The sequence below is a fragment of the Cicer arietinum genome, chromosome 7, assembly GCF_000331145.2.
Source record: "Cicer arietinum cultivar CDC Frontier isolate Library 1 chromosome 7, Cicar.CDCFrontier_v2.0, whole genome shotgun sequence".
NCBI classification, from domain to species: domain Eukaryota; kingdom Viridiplantae; phylum Streptophyta; class Magnoliopsida; order Fabales; family Fabaceae; genus Cicer; species Cicer arietinum.
In genome coordinates this window covers 8,578,077-8,601,318 of record NC_021166.2, presented here as the reverse complement: position 1 = coordinate 8,601,318, position 23,242 = coordinate 8,578,077, and the positions used below count along the sequence as shown (strand labels likewise).

General features: G+C 28.6%; 3 protein-coding genes across 4 annotated transcripts; 2 read left to right on the top strand and 1 right to left on the bottom strand.

Annotated features, from left to right (window-relative positions):
• Positions 1–266: 266 nt before the first annotated feature.
• LOC101492695 (uncharacterized) lies at positions 267–3,434 on the top strand. Its single transcript, XM_004508720.4, has 5 exons — positions 267–1,066; positions 2,257–2,390; positions 2,513–2,660; positions 2,748–2,854; positions 3,059–3,434. The coding sequence occupies exons 1-5, from the start codon at positions 823–825 to the stop codon at positions 3,098–3,100; spliced, it is 675 nt and encodes a 224-aa protein (XP_004508777.1). The 5' UTR covers positions 267–822; the 3' UTR covers positions 3,101–3,434.
• Positions 3,435–8,886: 5,452 nt separating this feature from the next.
• LOC101492365 (uncharacterized) lies at positions 8,887–10,592 on the bottom strand. The gene is made up of 3 exons (XM_004508719.4): positions 10,167–10,592; positions 9,680–10,074; positions 8,887–9,591 (listed from the first exon to the last, which is right to left on the bottom strand). The coding sequence occupies exons 1-3, from the start codon at positions 10,294–10,296 to the stop codon at positions 9,142–9,144; spliced, it is 975 nt and encodes a 324-aa protein (XP_004508776.1). The 5' UTR covers positions 10,297–10,592; the 3' UTR covers positions 8,887–9,141.
• A 7,245-nt stretch (positions 10,593–17,837) lies between these two features.
• On the top strand, positions 17,838–21,727 carry LOC101492027 (protein NRT1/ PTR FAMILY 4.6). 2 transcript variants are annotated; one of them, XM_004508718.4, is made up of 5 exons: positions 17,838–17,993; positions 18,096–18,198; positions 18,445–18,662; positions 19,580–20,020; positions 20,630–21,727. In XM_004508718.4, the coding sequence occupies exons 1-5, from the start codon at positions 17,991–17,993 to the stop codon at positions 21,602–21,604; spliced, it is 1,740 nt and encodes a 579-aa protein (XP_004508775.1). In that variant the 5' UTR covers positions 17,838–17,990; the 3' UTR covers positions 21,605–21,727. The 2 variants fall into 2 exon arrangements, with proteins under 2 accessions (XP_004508775.1, XP_027192178.1); XM_027336377.2 differs by lacking the exon at positions 18,445–18,662.
• Positions 21,728–23,242: the final 1,515 nt, after the last annotated feature.

Here is a 23,242-nt window from a genome sequence, read left to right as displayed (position 1 = left end):
TTACAAGATAGGTAAACTTATGCATACAAATGCTAATTAGTAAAATCTTCATTTTCTATGAACTTAGTTTATGTACACCACACATGTCAACAAAATTCATGTACCCTTGTAATTTCACAATTTACAGGCAAAATTATGTTAACTTAGTTTATGTACACCACACACAAGGCAATTCATGTACCCTTATATTTATTTTATTTTTGTCGAATATTAAATCACTATCTTAGACTTGGAGAGGCATGAAGTTCTATATAAAAGCGGTGATATTAATGGTTATCAAAGTTTAGAGCAATTTTTTAGCCTTAGAACTCGACCCTGTGTTTTATTAAACAAATATTTTGGTTTTGAAGAAAAAGAAGTTTACGAAACAAGGACTTGCAGTGATGAGTAGAGAAAAGCCCAAGTAGAAAGATTGGATCAAGTCAAGACCACAAATTAACAAGAGGTGGAGGTACTCCCACTAGTACTAGTCATTGTACCCATTGTTTTCTTTTCTTTCATTCCATTCTATTTTATTTATTTTATTGTTTATTTTCTCTTGTCTTAAATATAAACAAAATATATTTAAATCAAAATTTATATTTTTAGATCGAATCCATAAACATTTGACTCAGTTTTAAAGTTGAAATTTAATGAAGGTGGTAATAATTGTAATGAAGTTAAGGAAATAGAAAAAGTTTGGTAAGGGTGACCTTTGGGCGTTTTGAAAGGCTAATTTGTGTGTGGTGCCTTTTCCAGTTTCTTTAAGAACGACCATGTTATGTCACATGTAGTAGTATTGTATTGTTAAATGTCAGGGATTTCTTGTGTGATAAAATAAAAATGCTCCAAATGTCATCTGGAAGTGTTTTGGGTACCAAATTATTATCAATTTCTTTGAATAGAAGCTTCATCACCACAGGGAAGAAGAAGGGATTAGTTTTTGATTATTTGGGTTTTAGAAAAGGAAGAAGACATGTGATTAAGGCATCAAGCGACGTCGCTTCACCCTCCATATGGGAGAATTGGAAACCTCCCAAAGCATCTTCCACTCATTCCTTCAGCGACATTCTTTGGCCCTCTGCAGGTCAGCTTCCTTTTCTGTTTATTATTATTCTTTTCTTCAATCACGCCATTTTTTCAAATTATTTTCCTAATTATACTATTCATTTTTTTACACAAGCTATTAGTCTTCAAACAACAATTAATATAGTTTAACTTACACTTTTGCTCTTTTTCATTATTTTTAGATTTCACACATAAATTTTATTTATTTCATTTTGTTTTAGTCTGTTAAGTTATAATATTAAATATTTTAGTCCCTTAATTTATCAAAAATAGACATTTTGGTCAATTATGTTAAAATATTAGACACTGTTAGAAATGAAAAAGTGTATCATATTTGTAACTTAAGGATTTAGAGTATTTAATTTTTTGTAAATTAAGAATAAAAATAATTTGAGGACTAAAGTGTTTAATGTTTATACTTAAAAGACTAAACTAAATTGAATAAAACTTAAGCGATCAAAGTGAAAATTAAAAATAACTTAAAGGACCAAAAATGCAATTTAGTCTTTAATATGCTAGTATTTAATTAGTTTTATTCATTTCAAAGATGAATATTTTGGGTATATATTTCAAAGAAGAATTTAATTACTACTTTTTTTCAAAAAACATATATTCAAAAATGAAAAATTATTATTAATAATGTGATACTAATGTCATTTTACAATTGTCTCATACGAAATTTGAACTTAGTGCTTTGAAATTATGATGATAAGTTTTTAGCACTAATCATAGATGAATTTAATTACTACTATATACAACAATTGTATAAAAATACACATTTTTTTATTTGAATAAGACAAATATAAATTTCTTCGTAATTGTTTAATAAACTTTAAAGTCTTCATTACTTTTGAACTAAGATACGGTCCCTTCATCCTAAATTTTGAGAAACAAAAGTAAAATAAAAAAATACATACATTAAATTAAATATATTTCGTCATTAGCAACTATTAAGTTATAGATGTAGCCGCTCTAATTAATTCACGAGTTAATACATTAACTTAGTTTGGATAGTGAACAAAAAGAAATACGTTCTTTGATAATAAAACCAAAATAGGACATATTTGTTATGCTCTTGAAGAATTGTTGGTAAATATTATGTTTATTATTTCCTTAGTAATTAGTTTTGAAGAGCACTTGTTAATATGAAAATCTGATGACGTTAAATGCTTGTCCTTATTTTTGTGTGTTTTTAATTTAAATGATCAGGGGCATTTGCAGCAATGGCCATATTGGGAAAGCTGGATCAGTTATTGGCACCAAAAGGACTGTCGATCACATTGGCACCATTAGGAGCAGTTTCTGTTCTCCTCTTTGCCTCTCCCTCAGCCCCTTCTGCCAGGGTACTACTACTACTATCTCTTTTTAGGCCTTAGTGTGATAAATATCATTGATGCAGTGTCTAAATTGAGTTTGAGTTTCTTAAATACCTCCATAATTGCTTTTCTTAATTGTGATTATGCAGAAGTACAATATGTTGATGGCCCAAATAGGTTGTGCAGCAATTGGTGTTTTGGCGTTTACAATATTTGGACCTGGATTGCTAGCCAAGAGTTCTAGTCTTGCAGCTTCTGTTGCTTACATGATTTACACTGACACTGTTCATCCTCCAGGTAGGTATTTTTGCTTCAATTTTGTTACTTATTTGTGAAGTATCTAGCTCCACCATTATTAAGCCAACAAATTTTTCTGTAGTACAGCCGTAAGCATGCCATTGCTTTTCATTGATGGTGTTAAATTGCAACACTTGAGTTTCTGGTATGCTTTGTATCCCGGCGCAACTGGATGCATTCTACTCTGTTTGATTGTAAGCAATCTATTTATTCATTAGTATATTTTTACTATCAATAAAAGAATGATCCAGTAAACACATTAGTTCAAGTGGTTGAGCTCAGATACTCAAAAAAATTGAGAAAAAGGTCTAGGGCTCAAACACTGACTAGTAGCATAACATACTAACAATTAACATTCATCATAAAAACCGTATCATCTCTTTATAAATTTGTTTCAGCAAGAGGTGGTTCTATACATGAAGCAAAATTTCAAATTCTAACCCTGCTTTGCACAACCGTGATTGATTGCTACATCGCTTCGGTGGTAGCCAGTGATCATATGCTTCTGCTATATCTTCCAAAATCCAATTTGATTTATTGAAGGTCCCAGAAGTACATTCTTAGCTCAGAATTAAGAACTGTAAGTAGTGAGTGAGTTCTACTAGAATCAAGGCTCCAATGTACATTATGTGGATGGTTCAAATTTGCAGCTTGCTAATTGCAACATTGTATTGGAATGGGTTCATTGTGTGTATTGTATCTTGTCTGAAAATTATTTGACAATAATACTTGTAAACATTGCTTATCAATGGTTCCTCTTCCTCCTATGGTAAATATGGGATAAAGTCTAATTTGTGAAGCAAAGTATCAAAATGGCCGAAACACTATGGAGTGAAGTAATGACAAATCGCAATGAAAAATTAAGGGTATTGTGTTTACTTCGCCTTTAGTGCTAAAAAGACCTCCATTTTCGAAAATACAAGAATTAGTGACTTTTTTAAATGTATGTTTTTGAACTGAAGTAGAAGAGTGTGTGAAAAGTAACTTCTAGAAATAAAATACAGGCAATACTATTGACAATACAATCATTCTTCAGGAGGTTTTATCAAGGAGTGCTTGAATCTCCTTTCCCCCAACTAGATGATTAATATTATTTGACTTGTATTTCTTCAACTAGGATCAATATTAATTGGCACGTTGCCCGTTTTAAAAAAATTGACACTACAATTATTGACACGCTTTTCACTTCAATTATTATCGTGGCATTGCCATTATGGGATTAACTTGATTTTTTGTGTTGGGAATTTGGAAAACCTTTCTTTTAGAGAAAATTGGAAAAATAACTCATCATTTAATTTAATTTCAAATAATAATTTAATTGTTTATTTTTTATTTAATTTTATATTTAATTTTAATTTTTAAATTCACGATTCTATCTTTTAATGTTTTAAAATATTAATAATATTATTATTATTTTTTACAGAAATTTAGAAAATTCATCATAATCTTTAACAAAAATCCAAAATATTTCTTATTAATATCAAGAAAATTTATATATTTATCAAATCCATAACTTAAATAATCAAATAAACTCATATCTTCACTTCTAATTAACAACAATAACAACATCAAATTTATCAAATAAATAATTTACACTTTAAGATTTGATCTCCAAATCACCTAGAGGATATTTTCTTTTTCTTTCTATCATTCACCAACATCAAATGTGAGCTTTATATTTGATGATATTGTTGTTGGAGATAGAACTACAAATTTATTTGAATATTTGAATTATGAATTTGATTAAAATATGATTTTGTTGAAGATGATAGTTAATTTTTTCAGTTTTATTTAAAGATAATGATGAATTTTCTGTGTTTGTGTAAAAAAAAATATTGATGGCATATAAAAATATAAATTATTATTTAAAATTAAATAGATGATCAATTCAAAAAGAAAAAAAAAAGGCTAAAATTAGAACAAATGACAGTTTATTTTGCCTTTATAATATGTTGTGTTTTTTAAATAAGTTACTTAACAAGGTATCGTTTGTAAAGATACGAGTATCATTATTATCTCCAATTAATCAAAGAAAATTAATGTATTTGATTTAAATTTTAAATTAAATATACAAATATTTTTGTAAAACTTTTATTTATAAATAAGAGAAAAAATAATTATTTTACGTATTTTTACTAACTTTAATTTTGTAGCTATATGTTGATCCCATCCCATACTTGGTACGATCAGCTAATTGCAAATTCATTCTGGCAATCTCTGTGAAAAATATCCACGAATTTCGAAGCAAATAAAAACCGTAGTTGAATCCTAATAAAAGCTAAAGCAACCACGGGAGCCACTAATATCAAGCGATACCATTCGCGGCATAGTCTCCTAAAAGTTGAAACACAATTCACATAAATTGGCTTTATTTATTGGGTTTGCCTACAGTGGCCACAGTATCATATGTCGAACATAAAGTCATTCATGCACCGACTATCTAAAGAAAATAAATACATTTTATACCATTAAATAATAGATCAGCTAATTGAATGCAATTAAATAAATGAATTGATGTAAGCTTCCTGAAGGAAAACAAGAATCATCCAATCAAAGCATTTAGAGTGACACATGAATAATTAAAGGGATGTATGTAACAGTAAATGGAATTTGGATTGAGTGCGGTTTTACAATATTAGTTGTTGGATCAATATTGAACAAAAATTTTAAAATAAAAAGTTGTTTTAAAAAAATTGAATTCTACCTTCGAAATATATTTAATATGTTTGATCTTGATTTTCGATTAAAATCGTGCGATTGTGCCACAAATATTTCCGTTAGTGTACCCAGTGTGGATGAAAAGCTGAACCACTACTAAAAAAATCCACTTCGACATGAATGGACGAAATGGCCAATTGCCAACTTAGATTAAGACCACAAGCAATGTTAAATACTTTTTTTTAATATATATATTGCCATAGTAGGAGTCTTCTTCAATACTAGTGAGCGATAAAATGAAACTAAAAGAATTTTGTATTAAGGTCAGAATAATGCTTGGTATCATATATATAACTTATACTTTATGACTTTATCTTTCCATATTAAAAATATATTATAATAGGAAGAAAAAAAAATCATAATGTACCAAAATACAAATATGAATAAGATTTGTATGAAAGAAAAAGTAGACACATGGATAGTTATGTTACCTTAAACAAAATCTACTATGTATCAAAATATATAAGGTGATGTGTGAATGAATAGTAGAATATAATGGGCAATCATTTTCATTCATATATTTTATGTGTAGTATTCAAACAAACAACAATACATGTGATGATCCCCATTAAAAGCCACGTTGTGATAGGTCAACGTCGATTGGGGCCCAGTCATGATGTGTAGATTCCACTTTGAGATATTTGATTGGAGGACATTTGTGAGGTTGCCCTCAATACTTCTTGGTTGCTTCCTTCATCATATTTCATTTTTTTGTTTGACTCAAAACAAAAAAGATAGATAATACAAGGGAAAAAATGTGTTAATAATATACAATGCGCCACGTGGTTTAATCTCATGCGTACACGTGATGCCAATCTGGTGAATCCCTTCCAAATTGGGTTGACATGGTAAGGTTGGTTGGTAAGAAATGCGCGGGAAATAGTGTAAGCCCCTTTGAGTTACGAGGGGACGGGACACGTGGCATTTTAAGACTCGAACTTTCCGGTTTTTTACAAGTAAAGAGTACTCCTTACCCCACGCAACTCCATCATATTTTAAATATTTTATTTATATTTTTTCTATCTTAAATTATTTTTTTATTACATATAATTAATAATAAAAATATTCGAATAAATAAATTCATTTTATTATTAAGATTAATATAATTAATTTGTTTTAAGAATATTTATGACTTAAAGAAAATGTTTAAAATAAAATGAAAAAAATATTAAAGACGATTTTAAAAAAGTTATTTTTTAGAGAGTTTGTTTGATTTAGTCCTCTAACTTTGAAAGAATAGAATATTAATGATTTATATTTGAATTTTTTTAAAATAATCGTTTTAAAATGAAACTTATTCATCTCTTGTGTTCATTTACTTGTTCTTTTTAATGATATATATTGAATGAATTTAATTTTTAAAAGTGTGTTGATCATATTGGTAAGATTTTTGAAAATGTTTAATCTTAACTATATTTACTACTAAAAGTTGATTGTGATTTATCAATAATATTAAAAAAAAATCACTTATGAAGTATCAAAATTAATCTCCATAGTAATTAACTAAATGTATAAATATTATCTTAAAAATTGTATATTCATTTTAAAAATTAAAAATAAAAATTATAATAAAATAGATTATATACCGATGGTCTAAACCAATTTCACACTAACAGTCAACAACACACTAATTTTAATATGTCATTGTATTTCTTTTAACTGCTTGAGATGATAACTACACCATAAATAATTGTAATAATAATTGCTAGTACACACACTCATTAATCTCAAAAACTATTACTTTTAATATAAATTTTTTATATTTTAATTTTTTAACAAATGTCTCAAGTGAATATTAACTTTAAATGTTGCTAGATGAGTCCCATATCTACCTTAGATTATTGCACTCTCAACCACAAACCACAATTTTTTATTACAACGAAAAAAATTCATTAGTTTTAATAATCTATCTTATTTATATTCAAGGACGTCTTAATAGTTTTAAAGGTTCGATTTAAATTTAAAAATTAAATTATTAAAATTATAAAATCTTAATATCAAAATTTAAGATTCTAACATTTAATAGTGAGTGATACGTCTGATAGACTGCAACTACCGTCATAAATTAAATAATGAAAAATTTATTATTTAACTATTTATTTCAGACATAAGGTGCAAATATAAAATTTAAAGAATTCAATGTATAAAATTAAGGATATTAATGATATATTTTTAAAAAAAAATTAGAATCATCCATAATTGAATTGTCATGTCCTAATGTTTTGATTGCACGGATTCATCAATAACTCTGTATATTATCCACAAGGTTAGTATGGAAAATAATAATCACATATCATATTAAAGTACTATATATAGTAGTACGTATTACCAACAAAAAGAACTCAAGTCCATGATTCTCATCCAACGATCCAACTGAAATTCCAGTTTGGACCAATTGATAATGAAAGTGACACTAACATCCCCTATATCCCAAGGCTTAAATGTTGTCAACTATAGGAAAATAGAACAACTAATTAACAAGCAAGTCAACTTCTTCACACAAGCCTTCTTAAATACCAATAACAATAGGGACCCTGACACAAGTGTAGTAGTATAGTTAGAGAGTTTAATTTAGAGAAAATATTTGTATCAACTATAAATCTTTTATAATATCAATATTCTAAATTGATATTTAAAATTGCTGAAGATTAGTTAAGTTTGTCTTTTTGTTTGTGGCAATATAAAAAATACATTTGAAATTAAGTGAGTATTTTCAGAAATCTATTTGATAATTGACATAGACAGAACAATAAACCTTATTAATATTTTACAATTCTTACGTATATTTTGCAATATTGCTAACGTGATAAATTAACCAGACTGATAAGCTCCTAGAATTTTAACTTTTTAAGGACTTAACTGAATATTTAGAAATGGTTGAATTAACTACGTACTATGCCTCACAGTAATTAATTGATCTTGCAGTCATGTTATTACGAGGGCCGATCCAACATATATATTGAAGTCTAACACACAATTTTAAGATGAGGTTTTTCTTTTTGAGTTCATAATAATATTTTAGTAAAACTATTATAGTTTTATATAAATTTTATTTTACAGACTTGAATGTTAAAACTTTTTAAGTTATTATAATTGATTTTGTTTTGATAATAAAATTAATCTATTTAATCTTAACTTTTTGGTACATTATTTATTTTAGATAAGATTTAATTAATAATAATTTAAAAAATAGTGACATATATAGCATTTTAGATTGTTGCATATCATATATAAAGACTTTTTATTAAGTAAATTATCTTTTCAATCTTAGACAACCTTTTAGTGTTATTTCCATTAGATTGTCTCACACTATTATCTTTCACATTTTTTTTTCCTTCTTTTAGTTTTCTATTTGAACTTTGAAGTAATGATATTTGATAGACTGATTAAACATTAAATATAAACATTTTATTCCGTCAAGATTCAATATATTGTGGAAGACTAACTCTTACCTTATATTTGACACCTCATTTTGTAACTTCTTTGGTAATTGAAATAAAATACAATATTCTGAAACATATCTCATTCTTTCAATTACTTAGACCGAAAACTTCATAATATACAATGTAACAAAATGGGGGAAAAATACCACCATTGCTGTCCTAAAAGATCCACAACCATTCAAAATATGAAGCGAAATGTTGGCAACTTGCCATTGCTCTGACTTTTTTAGTCATTATTACTCACACACAAGTACTCACTAAAGATTAAAAGATATATATACTATTAATATTGATATGAGAAGGAAAAAAGATGGATTGATCTAGTAAGACCATGGCCAAAGAGCATGATGATCTTCTTCCTCTTGAAACTGATAAGTAGATGAAGTATGAGGTGGGTTGGAGTAATTAACATCTTCAAGTTTTGTAAAGATGTAAGGAGGCAACAAGTTTTCTTCTTCATCTTGTGATATGTCCGATTGATATTCGGGTTCAAATGCATCATTTCTAACTAACACTCCATCCGTATAACGCGGGCTTTCACAATCCAAAATGTCACTTCTTGCTGAACTAATATCTTCTATTTTGTTATTATTATTATTATTATTATTACAAGCTTCAACAATTGACACTTTGGATCCTTCACCCTCAGAAACTGAATCAACCATACTCTTTTTCATTACTGATTCCTTCAATCCATTTTTTTCACTTTCAGATTCATCTAATTTCCCCTCTTGTTTCTCTCTTGCGACCTTTTCTGTTAGCCTTGCCACCTATATTTAAAAATTAGTCAAAACTTGAAATCAAGATGGAATGAAAGATTGAAATGAAGATAGTGGAAGTGGAGTTAATTTAATTTACCTCAGCCTTTAACCTATCTTTCTCTTTGAGGAGATTATCATAATCAGTCTGAAGAGACTGGTAGCTATGATGAAGAGATTCATAATCCTTCTCAAGCTGTTTAGTCTTCCACCTTGCACGGCGATTTTGAAACCAAATAGCAACTTGTCGTGGCTGCAAACCAAGGTCTTTTGCTAACTTAGTTTTTCTCTCTGGTTCAAGCTTGTTCTCTACCTCAAAGCTTTTCTCAAGAAATTGAACTTGATCTATAGACAGACGTCGTTTCTTCTCTGATTGATGAAAGTATTCGTCCATTCCATCATCTCCATTTTCGTCCATATCGAATCCGTTCAAGAATGATCTATTGCACCTTTTCCCTCCATCAACATCTTCAAAACTCAACATAGATCTTGAACCTAAACAAATTAATTTCATCCACTAGTAATTATTCAAATCACTTTTTTAAAACTCAATATATACGAATAAATAAGATTAAGAGAGAACAAACCAAAGAAAGGAGCAGAAGAAGAAAGGAAAAGAGAATCAAGAGGTTGAGAAGTGTATCCACGAGGAGTTTGTTGATTCTGAAGCAAAATATTCATATTCGAACCATTTGTAAAAACACTTCCACCCGCCATATATATATATATATAAATATATATTTCACAAAGCTAAAAATGAATGAATTAGTTTCTGTTTTTAATAAGATGCCATAGCTATAAGCTGAATGAATGGATGAAGATTATTATAAGATCTAAGACTTATGGCGAAAGAAGCTAGTGATGATGATTTCAGTGATGTGGGAAGTATGGGAACAACGACAGGGCATACCCATGATCACTCAGAAGAAGGAACCAAAGGGAGACCCAATTCTAAATTCAAAAGGGAGAAAATATCAACTATTTTTTCTTTCTCAGAAAATATGAACTCTCTTGGGTTTATATTAAGGAACAGAGTATTTAATTACTGTCTTCTGTAATTTTCTTTACTTGCTTTGTCTCGTGTAAATAGGTAGATGACACCACGTGATTATGTGATCAAACTTTTTTAAAATCATTATTGTAACAAGGTTTTTTAAATTGATAGGATATAGCACGTATATTAAATTCAAGTTAAATAAATCAAGTCAATTTCATTTGTCATCTAATAGATTTTTAACTTTTTAGTTGTCACGTTGTTTAGTGTATGGTCATTTGGAAAATTTCCATAAATGTTTAGGACTTATCTTCATCTCTATTTCAGTATTTTGTGATTCTAAATTATTTAAAATTTCGCATACAAGAAAAAATTGACATCTTTATTTTTACAAGATTTTTTTTAGTTTTTATTTCTATTAATTATCATTTTATTTTTAAATTATTTTAATATATGGAGAAGATAGATTCATTTTTTAACTAACTTAAAAAGTAATATCAATTATGATCCAACGTAATATTATTATTAACTTTCTTGTTTCAATCATTTAGTAAATATATTTTTTTATACATAGATAGAAACAAAGAAAAAATTACAAATTTTTAAAAAAGAGAGATACACTGGCATTAGAAAAAAAATCATAAATCACATTAATAAAATTATCGATTGGTTTACTTCACAAAAGATATGAGACATGAAGTAAGAATGCATCTAAATTTAAAATATGAAGAGTCTTCCCAACCAATAACCAATGAGATGTCTAATATTGCGTTTTTCAAGAAACAAATACGTACATAGACACGGATGTAAATAAATAGTATTTGATCACACTCATACAAAAATATATATTATTTAATTATTTCAAAAATGCATATATTTTATTATTTTATTATTTATGCTTATTTATTTGTGATAGTGGGTCTAAATACTATTCATTTATGTTTATCTCCAAACAAGTATTGATTCTTTTCAATACTAAAATGTTCAACAACTTTAAAATTAAACTCAATATCAATAGCTCTAAAATCATTATCAAATGTCAACTTCAATCTCTTATGAATAATCTACACAATAATAAAACACAAAAAAAAAAAAAAATCACATAGTCAAAAGTAAAACTTTTATAATCACCGAAAATACTCCATAACTAGTATACATTTTAAGAAAATTATATTCAAAATATTTAATAAGATCTTTTGTTTTTTTTCACCGGCCATTTATCTTTATAAAAGTTTACTATTTAAACTATTTTTATGATTTTTTCTAAAAAATAATGTGTCTGGATTTAAGTTGTAAATATATATATATAAAGATAAATGATTTATGTAAAAAAAATTGAAGTTGTAAAGTTTTATAATAATAAAAGATCTATATAAGAAAAACAAGATAAAAAGATAATCTGTTGTAATAAAATAAAATAAAATAATGTTGAATGAAATATGGTTTTATATTTTATATTGAGAGAGTATGAGAGTAGTAATTTAAAAATAGAAATGGTTGACAAAAAGTGTCCTGTAGAGCAGGTAAGATGGTTTGTGTGAGTGGATATCCTTTAGTGTATCAACACGTCACACACATTTTTCCCTTTTAATATAGTCGGCAGACGCTTCTTAATTTGCAAATTTATTTTAATATCTTCTTTGTCTATATTCAATTAGTGTTATGTTGCTTTCGATCAGATGGTATAACATCTTTTCAATTCATAAACTAATACTTTTTTTTTTAATTTTATTTTCATAATCAATGTCGATATTTTATGGCTACTACAGCTTTCTCTACATTTCCAAATTGGGTGCGTGGAAGCTGACGTAAGGTTGCTGATATCGTCACATGTTTTTGGAAATTACAATTACATACCCTTATTATATGTAAGTTGAAACAAGTGTTTATGGCTGTTGATTTCAAGAATTAAAGGAGGTAAGTTTTAAATGGGAAAATAACATATTTATTACATTACATCAACAAACAAGTGAGTAACTTTTGGTAAGAATAAAAGTAAGTAACTCATATAAAATAACATATAACTTATATTTTCAAGTCACATTTATTTATTAATTATACTTTAACGTCTACCTTTAAAACACTCGTTGTAAGATTCTAAATTAATTTATCAATAGATTTTATAAATTAAATGTTTTTCAATGTAGTGTTAATTTCTCAAATTATAGGTGATTATTAGGGATATTTAAGGGATTTTCTATGACAAATGATATGTTTTGCCTTCACTCAGTTCTATAGATTTTGACTAGATCAATTTTTTTAACTGGAACTAGTATGCAGATATGAATATATAAAAGATAATGAAATAATATAACTAATATTAACTATAAATTTATGAAATGACAAGTTTCAAGGAAGTGCAAACAAAATAAAATCATAATAAAGTCATCATATAGTTATTTTCTAAAAGAAAAAAAATTAAGCAAGAAGAATAATTTTAGGACAATATTCTTACAAAAGAATAATAACAAATATATTGTTTTACATGTAGTGTGTATCTTTTTCCTTTCAACAAAAGCTTAGTCTCAATAAAAAATATAATTTTTAGTGTTTATAAAATTATTATTCACAGTTTTAGTCCATTTGTTAAGTCTCTATTAATTGTTAAGTCAATATATATTTTAAATAATTTTTACAATACGTTTAACATTTTAAAAATTGTTTTATGCAAAATAAATTTAAAATTCAATTTTTATGTTAATATTTTTATTACTTTTATCTTAATTTTTTTATAATTAAAAAATTATATTTAATTTTTTATATAATTTTTTTTTATAATGTTCTAAACGTGTGTTAGTAGAATATTTCTTTTAAAATTTCAAAGTCAAAGAATTATTAACATATATCGTTTCACTAGAGGTTCAAACAATTTACAAAAATATTTTATGATTAAAAGTTATATTTTTATTTTATAAAGAACAAAAAATTAAAAATAGACAATTTATAAAGAGAAAAAATATATATAAATATACCAAATTAAAAATATACAAAAAGAGCGATTAAAATTTAAAGAGTGGATGAAGACAAATTTAAAACGCTAGCAAAATGCATCCGTTGAATTTGGTTGTTTGTATGTAAAATATATATATATATATATATAATAAAAAAAAAATGTAATAGATAAGTTGATATAATCTTCAACGTGATATTGGGTCATAAAATGAGACTTTTAACAAGTTTTTTTTTTTTAGGACATGGGCCAATCAAACCTTATATCTAGAGTTGGGCTAGGTTGCCGAGTTAGATCTTACCATTGTACCTACTAGTGATTGTGGAGGTAAAAATATTTTATTTATATAAAAATATTTTTTTGGCATTTTAACAACTTAATTTTCATTGTAGGACATGGGTCGACCCATACCATAGATATCTAGATTTCTTTTACTCACTGAAACTATTTCCTAGAAAGGAGATATTTTTTGAATTAAAAAAAAAAAAAAAAAAGAAAGCTGAAAAGGAGGTGTGAGAACTAATTTTGGCGGCTGCAGGTAGCAAGCCCGTTAAAATTTATCGATAGAACGAAGTATCATATCTTGGCCTTTAGTATAACTCGAGCCTTTACCAAATTTCTATTTGTTTGATATTAGTTCTTTTTTTTTAAAAAAGGGAATTTTTTCCTACCTCACTATATGCTTCGAAAGTAACTTTACGTCTTGAAACAAAATCATTTTGAGAACCAAACAAATTGATACATCTTTCGTAGTTAGGTTCAAATTTCGTTGAATTTATTTTTTAGAAACTGAATTTGTACGTATAAATCAATTTAAAATTTAAAACGAATATTTACATATTTATTTACCTATACATTTTTCTACTATACTTCGCTTTTTCTTTGATTTGTCTTGAGGGTAGTGAATAAGCAAATGAGTATACGAAATTATGAGCATAAGTTAAAATAGTCATTAAATTTTATACATTAACAAATAACATGTCTATCAAAATGGTCCCTTTGGGAGCCAAATTGAAACATTTCGGAAAAACAAACACTAAAACCAAGCACCAATCCTATAATTTAATTAAAGTCCATATTTCATTTAGGTTTAAATGTTTATTTATGTTTGTGAGGGTATTGGCACTTAGTAAAAGTAATGTGAGTGGACCACAAAAGATATATCCAGAATGATCCCTTAGAACTAGCTACCCCCCTTTGTTGCACATGCATATATCCGAAGCAAGCCAAGATTGAATTGCACATTCTTCATTCTTGATATACACCTACCTGCACATGAGCTTGTCGCCACTGGTGTTTGGTTGTTATTTCAGTGACCAGTGGCGTGTATTTTGCCAAAACATCACACACTTTTGAATCTTAATTGCACATAGTACTTAAACACATGCATTACTTGTTAATATTTGATTGTGACATGGAATGCAATCAAAACACATGTAACTTTTTTTAACCACATGTTATCCCTCGAGTCAAGTAGGACGACAATTTCTTTCTTAAGAGATATAACGTTACTACATTATTAGAATTTCATCCAAATGTTCTTAGATAAAAAAACATATAAATTTGTTATGAAATTAATTTAACAGTAGATGAATTGAAATTAATTTTAAAGAGTGCCCCTCTAGAAGTCAAAAGATGCAGCTTTCATGATCCAGTTGAAGTAGCAATTTCCCTGGTCCTAGATGCATAAACGGTACAAATAGAGCACTAGGCCTGTGTTGTGTCCAACCAAAAGAAGTACCAGATGAGACGTAATGGGCTTCAAAAGTCAAGTCCATTAATCCTTTTATACAGAAACATATAATTTAACAAACGAATGTGGTCGGATAAATAATGGAAATGAGAACACCAAAAAGGTTAATGAAATTGTTTTCAAAGCTCCCAAAAAACAGATAGAATTGCATTGTTTTACTAAAAAAATATTATTATTTAAATTGATAGAGTATATATTAAAATTATAGATCAGATATATTAATTTTTACTGATCAACATAAAAGTGAAAACCCATCAATTTTATGCTTGAATGTTCAATGAAGATCAAATTAGCTGAACAAATTAAGTACTCTATTATTTTCAAAAAAATTTGTTGCACTACATGTGTAAAACTTCAAACATCATATATAGTTCTTTGAATACTATACAATAGAGTCTATTTGGACCATCCTCTAATAAGCTATATAAGACTCTTTTACTTTTTAACGAGTTATACGTTTTCAATCTTGCCAAACCTTGTGTATCCGAGCAAATAATTTTTCTATTTTTCTACTTTTAACTAGTGATCGGAACAAATAATTTAAATTAATCGGTGCAATTTATTTTTTCTCTCTCTGTGCAAGTTTTTTGCCGACATCGATTCACGTTTAATCTCCAGGGTTCTTACTTTTCTTTATATTTATAAAATATTTACTTTTTACGTTTGTATAGAATAATTAGTATATATATCAATTGTTTAAAAACTTTTTTATTAGAAATCTTGCAGTGAAGTTTTTCATTATTATTTTTTATTAAACCGTCTGTAACACTACTGCCACTATATACTATAGTGACGTTGGGTCAGTGACATAATAAAAAAGTATGTAGGAAGACATATGGATTGTTCTCTAAACCACAAGATTCCTCAATTTTCTTTGATAAAAAGGTTTATCAAGCTTAGAGGAACTATTACATAGTACGGTTAGTACCACCATTATTAATAAGTGGTAGTATGAGCCAGTTGGAATACTGGATCCTAGCCACCCAATTTTGAGATCCCATAAATTCACATTAGTACTCTTCTGATCCAAACCTTACATATTTTTTTGATCAAGGATAGATGGGCTCAAATGTGGTCCAGAATATATATATATACTCTATCATGGATTAATATCATACATATATAATGAATATAGGTACCAACATTACTGTTTTAATGACCCAATAGAAAATAGATGAGAACTTTTCAGTCCCCTTCAATTTGAAAGCTCTATTGAAAAATTTAATTTGGACAAAACAAAATTCACGTGGCCTGACCAGTTACCTACAATATTAGTCACCTTCAATTTTACGTACCCAAATTAAAACATTAGTCTAGATTGAAAACTTTAGAGAATCGTTTATAGCATAAGGACAAAGTGGACTTTGTAACCACTATGAGTAGCGTGGGGTGTGGGGCATACTTGAGAAAAGTTTTTCTTCTTCTTTCAATTTCATGCTCACCGTCGTACACTTATGACTTATCAATAATATTTAGAGTCTAGATTTTAATACAATTGTTTTAGATTTTAATCGGGACCATGATCGAGCAATCCACGTGAAGTCAATTGTATGCTGAGTGTGCTAAATCCAAATATAATATTTGACCGCTTGCTTTTTAAATTTGGCACAGCTTGCAATGCCCTAGCATCTATTCCATTCCTTGGTAAATTAATGATGATAGTACACATTAACATTGCATACTTTGTTCATGCAATTACCTTTAAACATGTAGAACAGATGAGAACATTCACACAAACATATATTGAAAATGTTTGTTTTTCTTACAAAATATTGTTTAATTACAAAATTATTATGTTTCACATGTTACATGGAAATTTTATCTCCACAAGATGAACCTTTTAGGAAGTATAGTATTGGGCACATTAGAAATGGGCATTTTGCACGCACACGAGAAATTCTAGCTATTCACTCTGACTTCACAAGTTAGAGTTTGTTAAGAAACAAATTATTAATCCTGTGGCTCACAGCTTAACTAGAGCAACTCTATCTAATGCTAGCTCCCATTTTTTTTCTTCTTAAACGGAAAAAGACATTCTAATACATCAAATATTTTTACAACTACGGTATGAATGTATTTACAAATCGTTAGTTCTCTATATCATCATGATGTTCCTTTGACTTATTGCTATTGTTCACAATGATACAAAACAAATTTAATTTTAAAAAAAATTGCACTTTAAGATAAATATATCCATTTTTTTAACTCATTTTATTTATATATTGAAATAGATAAAATAATTATGTGTTGAAAAATAAAATAAATTTTTTTTTTTAAATTGAACTCTTATATAATTTACTATAAAAATACTTCCTCTAACCTTAAATATAAGAAAAATAATAAAGGAAAGTTAATATATTTTAAAACCCAATAACCAACTTTAGTTTATTTGAAGGCATGAGGGAGTAGGCAGCATTAACCAAGGGAACATGAATGAGCAGCCCCACCCCACATTCGAAAGGAATGAAAGAAAATAAAGAATGAGGCAACAGTAGAAAAAGTCAACATCAACATTAATTTTAAATGAAAGGTAAAATGATTCAGGAGAATGAATGGTTGCTTTCAAAAAGTCTAGACTTTTCCTCTTCTATCAGAAATTCCATTTCCTCCTCTATAAATGTCCTTCTGTAGCTTATCACTTCCAACATAATACAAACTTCTCTTCACCAAATTAACTACTCTGCTACCACCATCTCAACCAAATTAAAATAGATATGGTAAAACTATACTATATAGTTTCCACTCTTACTCTATTTCTTTCTCATATTGTATTTCATTTAATTCATTATACACCAAAAATATATTATTTTTTTTTGTAGGAAGAAGCACAAGTGCGTGTTTGGGAAGGCTATGTTGATTGGAGGAAAAGACCAGCCATAAAAGGATATCATGGTGGAATGCTTGCTGCCTCCTTTGTTTTGGGTTAGTACATACATTAATTTCTTTTATAATCATATTTTATGTTTCTTTGATTTCCTCAATGCTAATCATAATGTTTGTTATATTATCTACATGAAATCCAAATTATACTTTTAATTTAAAATAAAAAATATATATCTAGATTTTTTTAGTAGGTGGATCTCTTTTATAAAATAGTCATTGTTATTAATAATAATTTCCTTTTTCCAATTTTATTTAAAAACATTACATATTATTCATTTTACACAGCTGTGGAGGTATTAGAGAACCTAGCATATATTGCAAGTGCAAGCAACCTTGTTTTATACCTTTCCAAGTTTATGCACTTTTCACCTTCTACCTCTGCCAACATTGTTACCAATTTCATGGGAACAGCTTTTCTACTTGCTATTCTTGGTGGATTTCTTGCAGATGCTTTTTTCACTACTTATTCTATTTATCTAATAAGTGCTGCAATTGAGTTCATGGTAAGTGTTTATATTATTTAAGCTTCTATAATTTTTTTCTGGGGTGTTTGAAGTTAATATATTAGCTTTGCAGGAAAATGCTTCAAGACTTTCAAATTCAACGGAATACTGCCTTCTATATCAGACACATGACAATTAAAAAATAAAAAAGGAAAAAATAAATAATAAGATAAAGTTAGTGTTATTAAAAAATGTTACACCATAATTTTCAATTGAAGACATGAAGTTGGAAGAAAAAACTTGTACATAATATTGTTACTCTTATAGATTGTATTTTTAGGAAGATGATTACTGTTAATTGTTATTTTTTTATTTTATAAAATATAGTAAATTTCACTATAATTAATCTATACAACTTGAGGTCTTGGAGGAATAATTCACCCTGTGACTTTATTTATAAAAAAAAGTATGAAGGGAGTATGAAATATCTTGAAAAGGATAAACTCTAGAAGAATGAAGCAATAAAGATGCGCGTGACATCCACAAAGTATAGTCAATAGTGCAAGTCCCACTAGATGGGGTCCTTTTTCAATTCTCAACCCTACTCCCAAAAACAAGGACTGAAGAGAAGAAAGACAAAAAGAAGCATGTCCCAATCCAACTCCTTCTCATAACCAATGAAACACAAACATGGATACACCAAAATAATTAAATGTAATTATAGATCGATGTCGAATAATATATACATACTTAAATTGAAGTGTATGTGCTAAAGATCACAAACCAAAGAAACTAAAAATAGATTTATCAAATATATTAATATTAGTTCTCAAATAATTGAATCACTAATGTTTGACATAGACATAATTATGAGACATAAAATTGACAAGATTACATGATAGCTGAATAATATAACATTTCATAATGTTATTATCAAGATTAAATGTTTTAAACAACAAAGTACCTGGTGGGAACAGGGTCTACTAATGCTGACAATACAAGCTCACATACCACCACTCAAACCACCAAACTGTGTTATGGGAAGCACAAACAGTTTATGCGAGAAAGTTCAAGGTGGAGAAGAAGCTATGCTATTTGCAGGCCTCTATGTGGTTGCACTTGGAGTAGGTGGAATTAAAGGCTCACTTCCTCCTCATGGAGCTGAGCAGTTTGATGAGACTACACAAGAAGGAAGGAATAAGAGAACTGAATTTTTTAACTACTTTGTCTTCAGCTTGTCATGTGGAGCATTGTTTGCTGTTACTTTTGTAGTGTGGATTGAAGATAACAAGGGATGGCAGTGGGGTTTAGGTGTTTCAACTGCTTCCATACTTTTATCTATTCCTGTTTTTCTTCTTGGTTCACACAAGTATAGGACAAAGGTTCCAGCTGGTAGCCCTATCACACCCATGTTCAAGGTATAGTTTAGAGTATCGTGATTCCCTGCAGTCAAGTATCTAGGTCGTTGGATGAAGTTATTTAGATTGTATTTCAAGTAATGTTTTTAAGGAGATTTCTTGGAGATTAAGTCCAAATTATTTGATTTTCATCCAACGACTTAATTGCCTGACTGCATGGAATTCAAGTCAACATTTGACACAATCATGCATGCTATATTGACATTTAGATCAAGAATGGATGGTCCATGTTTTGACTTTCATAAATCGGATCTAAAATACAAAGTTGAAACGTAAGCCGTCTAATAGTCCAAATCAACGAATGTGTGATTGGTTGAATGCAGTTAATCCATATTGATTTACATACTTAAAACAAAAATATATGACAAGATGACTAGTAAAAAAGGGTCCCGGGTTGCAAGCAGTCAGCCACATATGAATCATTTGATCGAGATCGAACGGTCAAGATTTCATGCTCAGTATTTTAAATTTAAAGAATAAAATGAAATCTGCATAAAAATTTGGACTGTTCCATCGATAAAAAAAGGCTCAAATGAGGCTGATTGCTGTGTTGTACACAATCCAAATCCGTCAAAAATGATAAACAGACTACTTTAAATTTGGTGACAGGTTCTTATGGCAGCAATTTGCAACAACTACAAATCAAAATCAAAGAACTCATCAGCCAATGCTATCACAAGCATGCCAACAAGTCCATCCTACACAGCTGAAATAGGAGATTTAGAACAAACCAACACAGCTAGAAAAGCTATGACACAAGATCAAACTCCTCCAATAACACAAAGCCTAAAATGCCTTAACAAAGCATTGATAGAGCCAGCTCACCCAATGCTAAAATGCACAATAAAAGAAGTAGAAGAAGTAAAGCTTGTATTAAAAATTATCCCCATATTCATGTCAACCATAATGCTAAACTGTTGTCTAGCTCAATTATCAACATTTTCAGTCCAACAATCAGCCACAATGAACACCAACTTAGGTTCCTTCAAAGTCCCTCCAGCTTCACTACCTGTATTCCCTGTCCTCTTCATCATGATCCTTGCACCAGTCTACAACCACATCATTCTTCCATTTGCTAGAAAACTAACCAAAACAGAAATGGGAATAACTCATCTACAAAGAATAGGGACAGGGCTATTTCTGTCAATTGTAGCTATGGCTGTTGCAGCATTAGTAGAAACCAAAAGAAAAGAAACAGCTGATAAATTTGGTTTATTAGATTCAACAAAGCCTCTTCCAATAACATTCTTATGGGTGGCTTTGCAATACTTGTTCTTAGGTTCAGCTGATCTTTTTACTTTGGCTGGTATGATGGAGTTTTTCTTCACTGAGGCACCATTGAGTATGAGATCTTTAGCAACAGCACTTTCTTGGGCATCATTGGCTATGGGATATTTTCTTAGCACTGTTCTTGTGTCTATTATTAATAAGGTGACAGGTGATTTTGGACACACACCATGGCTTTTGGGGAGTAACTTGAATCATTATCATCTTGAAAGGTTTTATTGGTTGATGTGTGCACTTAGTGGAATCAACTTTGTTCATTATCTCTTATGGGCCAATAACTACAAATATAGATACTAGAATGAAAACCATAGAACTAGAACATATATGTACTCATTTATTGTAGCTCAATAATGTGCTTTATATGTACCATGAGAGATATGCATGGACTAATATTGAATTATTGTTGATGTAGTTACCTTCCATGCTAGTGTTATTTATCTATCATTTGGCAGGTTATTAATATAATCAGTGTAGTATCATATTTTCTTTTTTGAAATAGTACATTGTTGATTATAAATGTTACAAAGACACAAGAATCCAAATATGACTTTCTTTTGATGTTTATATTTTAAGGTATTGTATTTTATTGTTTATGTTTATCAAAGACTCATCTCTATCCAAAAGCCATCAATATTGTCACTGGGACTAAATTGAGGCTTAATGATGGGGGACCAATTTGGTTCTCTTAAGTTAGTTAGAGACAAAGTTTGAGATGAATATGGCTACAAGGAAAACTAGTTGAATGAAATGTAAAGGAAATAGAAAGAATTAAATCAGAATCAAAATAAATGGATATATTGTTTGTATTTTGCTAAACCGTACACAATGGTACCAAAATAAATCCATAATTAAACAACATTATCATACACAGATGTACCAAAGTATATTCATTGCATTATGTTTTTGTGACAATTGTTGTTCATAAACGGGGTGTTCATCCAAGATCGCAAGCACTGTTGCAGTTAAATGTGGATCGAAAGGGATCAAATTGAGTTTTTTTTTTTCAAGACTAATTTATCCTTCTTTTAATTGAATGTAGTTTTGTTCTCAACGTATCAACTTAATATTAAAAGTTTGACATTATAACCTCAAAAAACATAATTCAAATCTTCATATGGGACGGTTATAAAATAGTCATTAGTGTTACCATTATTAATAAGGATATTTCTTTTCCAATTTTGAAAATAGTGTTAGTCTTATAATAACCAACGATAGTGTCACACCATGATCTTAACAGCACACGTTAAGACTTAAAATGATGGTATGTGGCTGAATTTTTGTTGAGAGACTAAGTGTTCTGATATATTTTTGCGAAGGACTAAAAACGTAGTTTTTTTTTTCTTCTCATGAACGAACTTGGGTTCCATAAATTTTTTAGGGAGGATAAAGAGACTCCACTCTAATGTATAATAGAGTTTAAAAGAATTACAAACTTGCATTGAATGATGATGATGAGGCCATGAACGATGGTAATAATGAGGGGTGGTGTGGATGGTGGTGCAAAAAGTAAAAAGAGGAAGAAAGGTAGGAGATTCGAGAAAAATGAGGAAATGGAGGCCCAAAAACACAAGTAAGGAACATAACATAGAACTTATATCAAGACTCACTGAAATCAGGGAACAGGAAAATTGATATTCATCTATAAGTAGTACTAAGGAGACTTTTTTACAATGTTTACTTTTAAAAATGTATTTTTTGTTCCAATTCCGCTAAGCTATTCCTTTGGGGTCCACTATTCTTATCTACTGTGAACTAAGTAATCTCAAACTTTTAGCTTTGACGAGGACGATTACATGGTATTAAAGTCCAAAAGTCGTTTATTGTTTTTCGCAACAGCTTGTGAACCCAATCCACTAATAATAATAATAATAATAATAATAATAATAATAATAATAATAATAATAATAATAATAATAATAATAATAATAATAATAA

What these genes read in the sequence shown, in the direction of transcription:
- LOC101492027 (XM_004508718.4), top strand. An exon ending in TGCTGCCTCCTTTGTTTTGG is followed by an intron (nt 18,199 to 18,444) that starts GTTAGTACATAC and finishes CATTTTACACAG; the next exon opens with CTGTGGAGGTATTAGAGAAC. An exon ending in CTATCACACCCATGTTCAAG is followed by an intron (nt 20,021 to 20,629) that starts GTATAGTTTAGA and finishes ATTTGGTGACAG; the next exon opens with GTTCTTATGGCAGCAATTTG.
- LOC101492365 (XM_004508719.4), bottom strand. Translation starts at nt 10,296, where the DNA reads ATGGCGGGTGGAAGTGTTTTTACAAATGGTTCGAATATGAATATTTTG. An exon ending in TTCTTCTGCTCCTTTCTTTG is followed by an intron (nt 10,075 to 10,166) that starts GTTTGTTCTCTC and finishes TAATTTGTTTAG; the next exon opens with GTTCAAGATCTATGTTGAGT. An exon ending in AAGATAGGTTAAAGGCTGAG is followed by an intron (nt 9,592 to 9,679) that starts GTAAATTAAATT and finishes TTTTAAATATAG; the next exon opens with GTGGCAAGGCTAACAGAAAA.
- LOC101492695 (XM_004508720.4), top strand. Translation starts at nt 823, where the DNA reads ATGCTCCAAATGTCATCTGGAAGTGTTTTGGGTACCAAATTATTATCA. An exon ending in CCTCAGCCCCTTCTGCCAGG is followed by an intron (nt 2,391 to 2,512) that starts GTACTACTACTA and finishes GTGATTATGCAG; the next exon opens with AAGTACAATATGTTGATGGC. An exon ending in GCATTCTACTCTGTTTGATT is followed by an intron (nt 2,855 to 3,058) that starts GTAAGCAATCTA and finishes AATTTGTTTCAG; the next exon opens with CAAGAGGTGGTTCTATACAT.